Source organism: Heterodontus francisci, chromosome 7 (genome assembly GCF_036365525.1).
Source record: "Heterodontus francisci isolate sHetFra1 chromosome 7, sHetFra1.hap1, whole genome shotgun sequence".
In the NCBI taxonomy this organism is placed as follows: Eukaryota; Metazoa; Chordata; class Chondrichthyes; order Heterodontiformes; family Heterodontidae; genus Heterodontus; species Heterodontus francisci.
In genome coordinates, this window is record NC_090377.1 from 38,296,655 (window position 1) to 38,309,112 (window position 12,458).

Below are 12,458 nucleotides of genomic sequence, written 5' to 3' on the forward strand. Positions count from 1 at the left end.
ATTCACAGCATCACCTGTTGAAGGAGCTGGTGCTGGTGCCATTTTTAAAAGGCTGCCAGCCCTGCAAAGAACACAACGTAATGCAGAGTTCACCCCTTTCCCCACCACATACCGTACATAGTGCAGAATTCACCCCTTCCTGCCCAATGCACAACATAGTGGGTACTGCCTGTGCGGAGTTTGCAAGTTCTCCCTGTGTCTGCGTGGGTTTTCGCCGGGTGCTCCGGTTTCCTCCCACATCCAAAGACTTGCAGGTGATAGGTGAATTGGCCGTTGTAAATTGTCCCTAGTGTAGGGAGGTGATAGGGAATATGGGATTACCGTCGGGTTCGTATAAATGGGTGGTTGTTGGTCGGCACAGACTTGGTGGGCCGAAGGGCCTGTTTCAGTGCTGTATCTCTAAATAAAAAAAAAATAAATAGTGCAGAGTTCACCCCTTCCCCACTTCAGAGGCGCCAGCTTTCCCTGGATGGGAAAGTAAAGGTGTGTGAGTGCCACCCATTGGGCTGAAGATAGGGAACTGAACGTAAGATCGCTGTGGATTACATATTAATTCATGCAAAGATGTAATTTAAATATGTAAACTTGGATCCCGTCGCAGAGTGGCGGAGGGGCCACCACAGAACTTCCTCACTGCCGGGAAGATCGGGCCCGGTAATCCCAGCGTCGGGTTCTGTGGCGGTCGCTGCCGATCCGATTTTCCGGCTGCCCCCATCACAGAATCCAACATCGGGCTGGGAACAAAATTGAGCCCATTGTGTTGCTCTATTTTTATATTGTGTTATTGCTTTCGGCAAAAGTTTTAGCTATTTAGTCAGCATTAATACTTGCTTTTGTTTTTCTTGCTAGGTAGTACACCACACAGGACAAGCTATTCCAGATGGATTGGCAGTTGATTGGATTGGCAAGAATCTATACTGGTGTGACAAAACAAAGCTGACTATTGAAGTCTCGAAACTTAATGGGCTTTATCAGACAGTCCTTGTGAACAAAGGATTAAAGACTCCTAAACACCTTGTGATCGATCCTCGCACGGGGTATGAACATAACCTTAACAACAACACAAACTGTTATCAAAATCTGTTTTCTCAATGACTGAACTACACCTAATCCTAAACAAATAAACTTTTTTATTATATGTATAAAAGTATGGAATAATGACAACTTTTACCTTGCTTAATAACGGAACTCCTCTGCTTTAAGGGTTTAATGGCAGGGGATTCCTGTCAACACTTAAATCTCCCAGTGTTTGAGTTATCTGTGAGACTCAGCTGTTGTGACTGTGCACATGAAAATATCATTTGTATCATTTTTCATTTTCCTACCATTTGCATATTGAAATGGAGGTTCTACTTCTACCTAAATTGTTGTTCATGTTATTGATGTAGTTTTACAATGGCAGTAATTACATGACATTTCGCTTTCAGCTCTGGCCTATTGAGGCCCCTTGCTCTTATTTTTTTCTGAATGATCATGTTATTTCTATGTTCAAAATTATCATGTGTGACACATTTTGTAAAAGATAATAGTCTTCTGTGGAAATGGTGCTGGAGTTAAAGGTTAACGTATTGGAATTTGAAGCAAAATGCTACAGATGTTGGAAATCTGAAATGAAAACTGAAAACACTGGAAAGGCTTAGCAAGTCAAGCAATATCTGTGAAGAGAGGAGGCGGGTTAAAGCTTCAGGTCTTATAACTCGTCATCGCAGTTAAAATCACATGGAATTACATTGCATTTTGCAGCACAGAAGCAAGACATTTGGCCCAATTGGTCCATGCCAGTGTTTATGCTTCACATGAATCTACTCCCACCTTACTTCAGCTCATCCTATCAGCATATCACTCTATTCCTTTCTCCCTCATTGGCTTATCTAGCTTTGATTTAAATACGTCTATACTATTCGCCTCAACTACTCCATGAGGTAGCATGTTCCAAATTCTAACCACTCTAAGTAAAGAAGTTTCTCCTAGAGTCGTAAAATTATACATTGTAGGATGCACTACTATCTGACATGCTGAGTGTTTTCAGTATTTTCTGTTCTTATATTTGAATTTGAATTCAGTTTAACATTTCTTTAATAAATATTTTTGAATAGGTATTTGTATTGGACTGATCATGGCGATCATCCACATATTGGCCGTGTAGGAATGGATGGAACTCATCAAAGTGTTGTCATAGACACAAAAATCTCAAAGCCAAGTGGTCTCTGTCTGGATTATGTAAATAATAGGCTGTATTGGGCTCATGATCAGCAAGGCTATATAGAGTTTGCTGACCTGGATGGATCCAATAGACATAGAGGTAGGTAAGGCTGTTTTTTTCCATTTTGAATTATTTTGTTATATGTATATATTTTTGATTAAGCATACTGCATAATAAGCAATAAAACTTCTTCATTTTTTAAGTTTGCTTATGATAAATTTGGTAAGTTTTCTTGTAATTCGATGGCTGATGTTCCTATTTAAATGACCTGGTGAAATGAAAATATTGATAACTATCATTGCATAAAATTATCACTTAATTGTCTGAATCATGTGCAATATTCTAAAATGACATTATGTACAATAAAAGTATCTTTTACTGGCAATAGACAAATGGTGCCATCGAGGCTGCTAAGATAGTTTTCATTAACCAGAAACTGAAAATCGGTTGATCTCAATAATCAGATTTGCACATTATAAGCCCAATTTTAGGCCTTTGTACGCCAACAAGAGTGGTGTGTATGCATGGTTAAAATACTGGCAGTGCGCTACTTGCTTCAATCGTGTCACCTTCATGCCTGTCACTATTTTAACTGGAACAGTTTGGGCAGTCAGTGAGGCCCTCAGCCCAAGTAGATGAGGGTCTCATTGACAATCAAAAGACAACATTTGATGTTGTAATTCAGACCTGAAAATATTTCAACAGTGAGAAGCCACGTTTGGTGACATCGCCCAGAACACTGGGTGTAAAGAAACAGCAGGCCCACAGGAGGGCTGAAAAGCTCATTGAATTTTATTCTTTAAAGGTTAACTTGTAAACTTTTGGTCCCCACAAGGTGCCCGGCTTGCCCTCTTCCATATGTGATCACCTATCCCTTCTAACATTTACCTATCCAGTATCATTCGGGTTGTGCTGCCCTGCCACACATGTCCAATTCCCATCTTCCAGCCTAAGGTCATGATCACTGAGTTTGGGCGAGAGTCAGGCCTTGTATATTACCAGAAGTTAAAATGGCTGACTTTGACGTGTTGGGTTGAGCTTGACACCTACCTTGTTGCCCCACACTCAGTGCTGTTGCCCGAGTTAAAATTGGAGCTTACGGGCAGAATTTTAGTCTTGCGACAGGGATCCCAGTGGCAGGCCAGAAGGTTAGGGAGACCCTGCCTTAGCCCTCCGTCGGACCCCTGAAGGCATTCCACAGTGGGCAGCCAATTAACTGCCTGCCTTCGGTGGCACCATACCTTTAACGGACGAGCTCCCACTTGCAGAGCTGCCAGCCAGTCAGAAGGCCGGCGCTGTGCTGTACCAAAGAAGAAGGACATCCTGGGAAAGGTGAGTGGGGCCAGGGTCGCTGAGGCCATTGAGGCAGGCCCTGGTGATGGGGGTGGGGGTTGGTGAGAGTATTGGGGGTATCTTCCCAGGGGTGGGTGGGGGAGACGGGCTGTGTGGCAATTGCCACCGGGGCGAGCTCTCCCCAGGCCCTGGATTGCACCCAAAGGAGGGACATCCCCCCAACCCCGCTAAGAAGCAAAACCTGGTGGCATCGCCCTGTGGCGGCTCCCTCTGCCTCCTTCAAAATTGAGGTGGAGGTGGGAAGAGGCCGTTAATTGGCCTGGGATGGGAAGGCCATCCTTGGCCTTCCCCGTGCTGGAAAAAATGGCAGGGGGTCTGGGGAATGGCGCCCCTGCCATTTTGCTTGCTCCCCCACCCCCCTGCCTCTGTGCCCACCTCCAAGGGCAGAATAAAATTTTGCCCTATATCTTCAGATAGCACAGATTTTAAAAAAACATGCAAGAAGCCACTAATTTACAATGGTATTGCCTGTGATACTGATACAAAAACATTTTTAAGTAGGCATTTTGATGGATTGACTACAGTGGAAAAGAGTTGAATGTATTATTTTATTCCCCAAGTGAAAACAATCAGATAAATTTTATGAGCAATGCAATTGCAAATCATAATGCACAATTCAGCCTCATGGGTGGAATTAAAATATTCATCTTTTTCCCATGTAGTGTTCTGTTTATTTAAAATATGTAGCTTGTTTTACAGTGTCAGGAAGATTGCCTTTGTTGGACTTTCCTGGGAATATCTTCTGTCGAAGTCCGTTATTACAAGATAAAACAGGTTATGTTAGGTGACCCCTCAGAGCTCTGTGATACTGATGTCTGATCTTCGTGCAGTACACAGCAGTTGCAGTGAGATAGGGTTGTGACTGAGTTTATGCAGCAGGGTCAGACAGGAATTTAGTAATGGAAGATTTTTCACCTGAAATTATTTTCATAGCATTGTGGTGAAGTTCAGGAAATGATATCAATAAAAAGGGTTTAAGGTGTGCTGGTGTATTGAATTTTGATTCTTTTTTTTTAAATGTTTCTTTTTAAAGAAAAAGTTGCTTGCGATAACTCACCATTTTCTTTTTCGATGATTTCTTGTGTAAAAGTTCATTGAACCATTGTCACCCCAGCCAAGATTGGAGATTTATCATGTTGAGAATTACAGAAGCAAACCTATTTTCTATAACTCTGCAGTGTAACATGGAGGATGCAGCAACTTACTGGACTTTTTCAGGATAGTTCTGCACAGGACCATGTAGAATTGCTGTTTGAAGATGCTCTTGGTGGTTTAAAATTGTATCTTCCAGTTTGGGAGGACCTAATCTACTCAAAATAGATTAAAGGGAAAGTAAACAATACAAATGCTGAAATCTGCAGTAAAAATAGAAAAATGTTGAAGATGCAAAAGGTTTCCATCAGAATTATATAAGAAAAGCTGGTTTAAAAGTTCTGATGAAAAAATAGCCAATATTCTCTTTACAGATGTTGATGAGTCGACTGTGCATTTGCAGTATTTTAGGCTTTTGTCCAAATCAGTTTCCTCACTTACATTTATGGAATAAAAATCATAATACGCTTGTGATAAATGACAGAAAATTATCTCTGTTGTGAAGACAACAGGATGTGCAAATATAAGATACTATGTGGAGAAGTATGGAATTCAACACTTTTTACATGAATTTATTCTGAACGTCATCAAGATCTGAGTAAAATATATTTTGTATTTTCCAGCTGTCTACTGTGATAACTACTTGTAGTTTGGAGTCAGTATTTGGTACTGGAATTAAAATGTCAGATTTCAAGGCATGCTCAAGGCTTTACCTGATATTGCAATGTGGAATTAAAATTCATTCTAGGTCAATAATTGATTGCTGCATCATGTTCCATTTAAAACTAAGATGGTCCTGTGAATTCTGTGTCCTCATTAAGGGATTTTCAAGATGCTGACAAAAGAAGTTCTGAAAGTGAAGGAAGGAATTTTTTTTTTAATTGTGTTGCCAAACTCATGTTAGATATCTTCTGAGAGATGTTCTAAGAGGCAGTATAGGCTAAGTGATTGAATTCTATTATTGATTAATCTGTTAATTGAAATTGGGACGTAGATTGGTTTGGGCTTAATAGAACAAATCTGTAGCAAGTTTATTAACAGCTGGCAAATATTAGAGAGTGATAACAGCACAAGGTTAATAATAAGAGGTCATGAAAGGGAAGGAAAACAAATAGTTATCTTGTTATTCCCCAGTTGTCATTTTTGGAATGAAATACACATTCAAATTTTAATATAGATGTCCTGATTGCTTAGTGGATAAATGCATCACCTGTCTAGTCCTGAACCTTGCATACTAGAAGGACCCCAGCTGCTATTCCTAATCTCTGCTGCATTAGTTAATCGTGCTGGGGTGCTTTAATTGACCTGCGTCCCTCCACGCTCATCCGAGTTTCCCTATCCTGACGGCCGTTTAAATCCCTCTGTTGGAAATACATTTGTATGAGCATTGAGTGAAGACAGAACTGGACTTCGCTCTGATGGTCTACACTGTCAGATAACCTTCTGACACTCACACATGGAGAATGACCACCTAGATAAGGAGCTGCCAACATCGATAGAACTGTACCCAGGCAAGACTTTGCCCCTTCAGAAGTGAGGGGAACAAAGGGGAAAAGAATTGAGGAAAGTTGGTCTCCACTGAATACACTCTCTGCATCTTGTGCTAACCCATTTTATTGTCATAAATTCTTAGAGATTTAGCCAGTTTAATAGGATTTCAGTTCAAAGTATTTCTTTTTCAAATGAATTTGTTAGTTCCTGTTGAAGAATACCAAAACATTCTCTTATAAGCAGGCATATTCATTTTCTGTCAAGTGTTGGACCCAATCAAACCACAAGCTAACAGAATTCATATGTTTTGTTCTGTGTTCTTTTAAATGGTAATGAAGAACCCTGGGGAGCTAGCATATTGTCACAGCAATTATTCATAAGAAATTATGTGCCAGTTGTATCTGATGGCTCATGCAATATTGAGTGTTGTGGCTGGCAGTCTTCCAAGGTAGTGCACTAATATAACCATATCCTATTACAGTTCATAACCAAGATATCCCGCACGTGTTAGCGGTGACATTATTTGAAGACTACATCTACTGGACAGATTGGAAAACTAAGTCGGTCAGCCGTGCTCACAAAACCACAGGCTTGAACAAGATATCGCTAATCAGCTCCTGGCATCAGATAATGGATATCCATGTGTATCATCCCCACAGACAGCCAGATGGTAATTTTCCACAACTTTTTATATGTTTTCAAAAGTTAACACATAAATCACTTGTTAAATTGGATAATATTTATAATTATGGCTAGGAAGTGATTTTACTTTGATTTTTATTTTTAAAAAATCAAGTTGGAAGAAGAAAACATGATCGTCATGCATAAAAATGAAGTCAATATGGTAATTATATCAGAGCAGTGAATATTTTGCATTATACTTGCTAGCTTTGCACGAACTCGGCACATCAAACCCATAGGTGCCTACAGTCAGCTAAGCCTAAATTAATTGACTTACTGAGACTATATCACATGCACTGACCCTTATCTTGCTGAATGAACAGGAACTTTGTAGAGGTAGCAAAAGTGCCTTGACAAGCATTTTTACAGGTTTAAAATCAAACTCTAGTTCTTATCTGACTTACTTGAATTCACTAACAATGCCTTTAAACCTTCTGTTTCATAACTGTGGATGTGTGCACTTGTCATTTGCTCAAACCCCACAGCAGTCACCCTTATCTAGTGATTCATTTGCTCTTGCTAAGATATGTCAGGATTTCATGAGATGGTTGACATTCATTTACTGTATGCAGACTAGATTTCAAGCTTAAAGTCACGAGTTATAGTTCATGAGTCATCCATTCATTTTATTACAGCTGCTTCTAGCTGCACACAGCTAGTTATTATGCTTCCAAATATACAAAGAATCTCAGCCATAAGGTCCTGTGAATTTATAATCTGATAGTTATAAGAAATTACATGTAAAGATAATGTTATAGTTCTGCAGAGTGACGAGGTACTAGAGGGTTCAGAGACTGACTCTTTGATTAGCATTAGGGAACACAAAAGGAGCTCCTACATTGCTGGGTGTTTACTCTAAACCCCCAATTAGCGAGGAGATGGAGGAGGAAATCTATAGGCAAATTTCAGAGAAATGTAAAAATAATAAGAGCAGTTATAATAGAGGACATCAATTACACTAATATAGGCTGCTCAAAAACAATATAAAGGGCAAGGAGAATGAAGAATTCCTAAAATGTGTACAGGAAAACTTTGGCCTCTTAAGGATCCCTGCTTTTAATTGCTTCATTGATGGCCGTGCCTTAAGCTGCTGAGGCCCTAAGCTCTGCAATTCCCTCCCTAAATCTCTCTACCTGCTTTAAGATGCTCCTGGAAACCTATCTCTTTGACCAAGCTTTTGGTCATGTTTCCCTCATATTTCCATATGTGGCTTGGTGTCAATTTCTGTTTGATAATCTCCAGTAATGTGCTTTGGGCCATTTTACTGTGTTAAAGGTGCTATACAAATGCAAGTTGTTGTTCTTAATCAGTATCTTTCTCACCTAATAAGGAAGGAAGTCTGCTGTATCTAGTTCTGGGAAATGAAGTAGGACAAGTTGAGCGTGTTTCAGTGGGGGACCATTTGGGTAATAGTGATCATGATAAAATTAGGTTTAAAGTAGTTATGGAAAAGGACATAGCATAATCAAAGGTGAAAATACCCAATGAGAAGAGAGCCAATTTCAGTGATTTGGGAAGAAATCTAGCACAGGTGGACTGGAAACAAAGATTGGCTAAGAAAACAATAAATGTGTAATGGCAGGCCTTCAAGCTGGAGATAGTTCGGGGCCCAACCAGGTATATTCTGATATTGAGGAAAGATATGGCACCCAAAGTTAAAGCTGTCAGGATAACAAAGGAAATACAGATTAAAATAAAACAAAACAAGGAGGCTTATGGCAAATATCATATACAGAATATAATCAAAAACCAGACAGAATACAGGGAGTGCAGGGGGCAATTGAGAAAGGGCTTAAGAAGGAAAATGAGAAAAGGTTAGCAGGTAACATAAAAGTGAACCCAAAAATCTTTTATAAACATATAAAGAGGAAAAGGATAGTTAAAGGAATGGTGTGGCTGATCGGGACAAAGAAGGACATTTTCTTTTGGAGGCAAAGGGCATGACTGTGGTACTGAATGAAAAAGAAGAGAATGAGTTAATGTCACTGTAAAAGAGAAGGGAGTAGATGGGGTGCCAATCAGGTGGGCTGCTTTGTCCTGGATGGTGTCGAGCTTCTTGAGTGTTGTTGTAGCTGCACCCATCCAGGCAAGTGGAGAGTATTCCATCACATTCCTTACTTGTGTCTTGCAGATGATGGACAAGCTTTGGGGAGTCAGGAGGTGAGTTACACACCGCAGGATTCCTAGTCTCTGACTGGCTCTTGCAGCCATGGTATTTATATGGCTACTCCAGTTCAGTTTCTGGTTAATGGTAACCCCCAGGACATTGATCGTGGGGGATTCAGCGATGGTAATGTCATTGAATGTCAAGGGGAGATGGTTAGATTCTCTCTTGTTGGAGATGGTCATTGCCTGGCACTTGTGTGGCATGAATGTTACTTGCCACTTATCAGCCCAAGCCTGGATATTGTCCAGATCTTGCTGCATTTCTACACAGACTGCTTCAGTATCTGAGGTGTCACGAATGGTGCTGAACATTGCGCAATCATCAGCGAACATCCCCACTTCTGACCTTATGATTGAAGGTAGGTCATTGATGAAGCAGCTGAAGATGGTTGGGCATAGGACTGAGGAACTCCTGCAGTGATGTCCTGGAGCTGAGATGATTGATCTCCAACAACCACAATCATCTTCCTTTCTGCTAGGTATGACTCCAACCATTGGAGAATTTTTCCCCTGATTCCCATTGACTCCAGTTTTGCTAGGGCTCCTTGATGTCTTACTTGGTCAAATGCTGCCTTGATGTCAAGGGCAGTCACTCTCACCTCACCTCTGGTGTTCAGCTCTTTTGTCCATACTTGAACCAAGACTGTAATGAGGTCTGGAGCTGAGTGGCCCAGGCGGAACCCAAACTGAGCATCAGTGAGCAGGTTATTGTTAAGAAGTGCCACTTGATAGCACTGTCGAACGATACCTTTCATCACTTTACTGATGATTGAGAGTGGACTGATGGGGCGGTAATTGGACGGGTTGGATTGTCCTGCTTTTTGTGTACTGGACATACCTGGGCAATTTTTCACATTGCCGGGTAGATGCCAGCGTTGTAGCTGTACTGGAACAACTTGGCTCGGGTCATGGAACCTTCTGGAGCACAGGTCTTCAGTACTATTGCGGAATGTTGTCAGGGCCCATAGCCTTTGCGGTATCCACTGCTTTCAGTCATTTCTTGATATCACGGGGAATGAATCGAATCAGCTGAAGACTGGCATTTGTGATGCTGGGGACATCAGGAGGAGGCCAGGATTGATCATCCACTTGGCACTTCTGGCTGAAGATTGTTGCAAATGCTTCAGCCTTACCTTTTGCACTGATGTGCTGGGCTCCCCCATCATTGAGGATGGGGATATTTGTAGAGCCAGCTCCTCAAGTTAGTTGTTTAATTGTCCATCGCCATTCATGACTGGATGTGGCAGGACTTCAGAGCTTAGATCTGATCCGTTGACTCTGGGATCGCTTAGCTCTGTCTTACACTGTTTGGTATGCAAGTAGTCCTGTGTTGTAGCTTCACCAGGCTGAAACCTCATTAGGAGGTATGCCTGGTGCTGCTCCTGGCATGCGCTCCTGCACTTTTCATTGAACCAGGGTTGGTCCCCCGGCTTGATGGTCATGGTAGAGTGGGGGATATGCCGGGTCATGAGGTTACAGATTGTGTTTGAGAACAATTCCGCTGCTGCTGATGGCCCATAGCATCTCATGGTTGCCCAGTTTTGAGTTGGTAGATTTGTTCAAAATCTATGCAATTTATAGCATGGTATTGAACCTCTTGCTATCTGTTTTTATATTTCTTGCTAGTTATCTCTCAAACTCTAGTTTCTCCCTCTTTATTAATTTTTTAGTCATCCTTTGCATGTTTCAAAAATTTTTCCAGTCTTCGGGCCGACCACTAATTTACCCAGCGTAATATACCTTTTCTTTTAATTTGATGCCATCCTTAACTTCATTCGTTATCTTCAGATGGTGCATCCTTCTCATAGAGCTGTTCTTTCTCAATGGACTATATATTTGTTGAGAGTTATGAAAAATCTCCTTAAATGTCTGCCACTCCTTATCTACCATCCTAACTTTTAATCTATTTTCCCAGTCTATTTTAGCCAACTTTAGGCAAGGAAACCTCCTGCTGATTACCATCTACTCCCACCACTCCCACCACCCCCCTCACAGCCCCCCCCCCCCACCCCCGTCAGCTGATGAGTCAGTACTCCTCCATGTTAAACAGCACTTGAAGGAAGCACTGAGGGTGGCAAGGACACAGAATGTACTGTGGAAGGGGACTTCAATGTCCATCACCAAGAGCGACTCGGTCACACCGTTACTGTCTGAACTGGAAGAGTCCTAAAGGACATAGCTGCTAGACTGGGTCTGCGGCAGGTGGTGAGGGAATCAACAAGAGGGAAAAACATACTTGACCATGTCCTCACCAATCTGCCTGTCGTAGATGCATCTGTCCATGTCCGTATTGTAGGAGTGACAACCGCGCAGTCCTTGTGGAGATGAAGTTCCGTCATCACATTGTGGATACCCTCCTTTGTGATTTGTGGCACTACCACCATGCTAAATGGGGTAGATTTCGAACAGATCTAGCAATGCAAAGGGGCATCCATGAGACGCTGTGGGCCATCAGCAGCAGCAGAATTGTACTCAACCACAGTCTGTAACCTCATGTCCCGGCATATTTACCATTACCATTGTTACGACCAGGTAAGAAAGGGGTCTAGGGTTCCCTCTCAGCCTTCACCTGGCCTCACAGTAACAGGGTTTAATTTTAAACACACTTTTTTAGCTCCCCCTTAGTAAATCCTTGTTCACTAACTTCCAATTAAAAGGCAAAGAAACTAACCAAACAGGTTTTCTTAGGTTTAAAGAAAAAAAGGTTTAACTTTATTAAACTTAAACTCTAATTCAGTTAATGCCTACGGATATGGAGTGCGCCCACACGAGCATACATACGCGATACATGCAGATAGAGACAGAAAAGCGCAGAAGAAATAAAGTGGAAAAGTTTGAGGCAATATCTGAAGATGGTTTTGGCTGTTGTCCTTCGAGCTTGCTGTAGAGTCCTTGACTGTAGGTAGGTCTTGCTTTTCGTTGGGGCCCAGGATTCTTCTTAAACCTTGTTGAATGTACGAGATTTTTCTCTCTTGATGTTCATGTGTCCTCAGTGGATCCAGAGGCTTGTGAGAAAGAGGTGGGAGCAGACAGGAGAGGTCTTCTCAGTCCAGGAGCAAATAGTCTTTCTGAGTTCAAACTCTTTGTACAATTCAGAAAAAAAACGGATTGCCAAGCAGGTTAGTCATGTGACTAGCTGGTCGGACCACATCTGTTTGTGGATTCTCTTGTCTTTGCCGACCCTGGAATGTCTCTTCTTACACACAATACCTGGTGCTCAAAGTCCATTATGGGTTAAATTGGAGCAGGGAATAGCCCCTTTGTCCCTCCACGCACTGTCTGTTAGTATGCAAATTGTTTTTCCAGCCACAGCTGATCTGTTTAACAAGTCATCTCCTCACTCCAGCAACAGTTTAAAATCAATGTTCATATGACAAAATTAGTATGCCTCATTCTTGGCAGGTGGGGGTCTAGCATGACACCATCAAGCTACAACAATGGCATCTACTCGGCAATGTGGAAATTTCCGCAG

General features: G+C 41.7%; 1 protein-coding gene across 4 annotated transcripts in view; it reads left to right on the forward strand.

The window, feature by feature from the left end:
- The window catches only part of LOC137371926 (low-density lipoprotein receptor-related protein 1-like), a 1,827,029-nt gene that overhangs the window by 1,551,033 nt on the left and 263,538 nt on the right, over positions 1–12,458 (forward strand). For all 4 annotated transcript variants that reach the window (XM_068035008.1, XM_068035009.1, XM_068035010.1 and 1 more), the window contains exons 59-61: positions 850–1,037; positions 2,097–2,302; positions 6,621–6,809. In XM_068035008.1, coding sequence (XP_067891109.1) covers positions 850–1,037; positions 2,097–2,302; positions 6,621–6,809 — 583 coding nt within the window. The remainder of the gene's footprint in view (positions 1–849; positions 1,038–2,096; positions 2,303–6,620; positions 6,810–12,458) is intronic.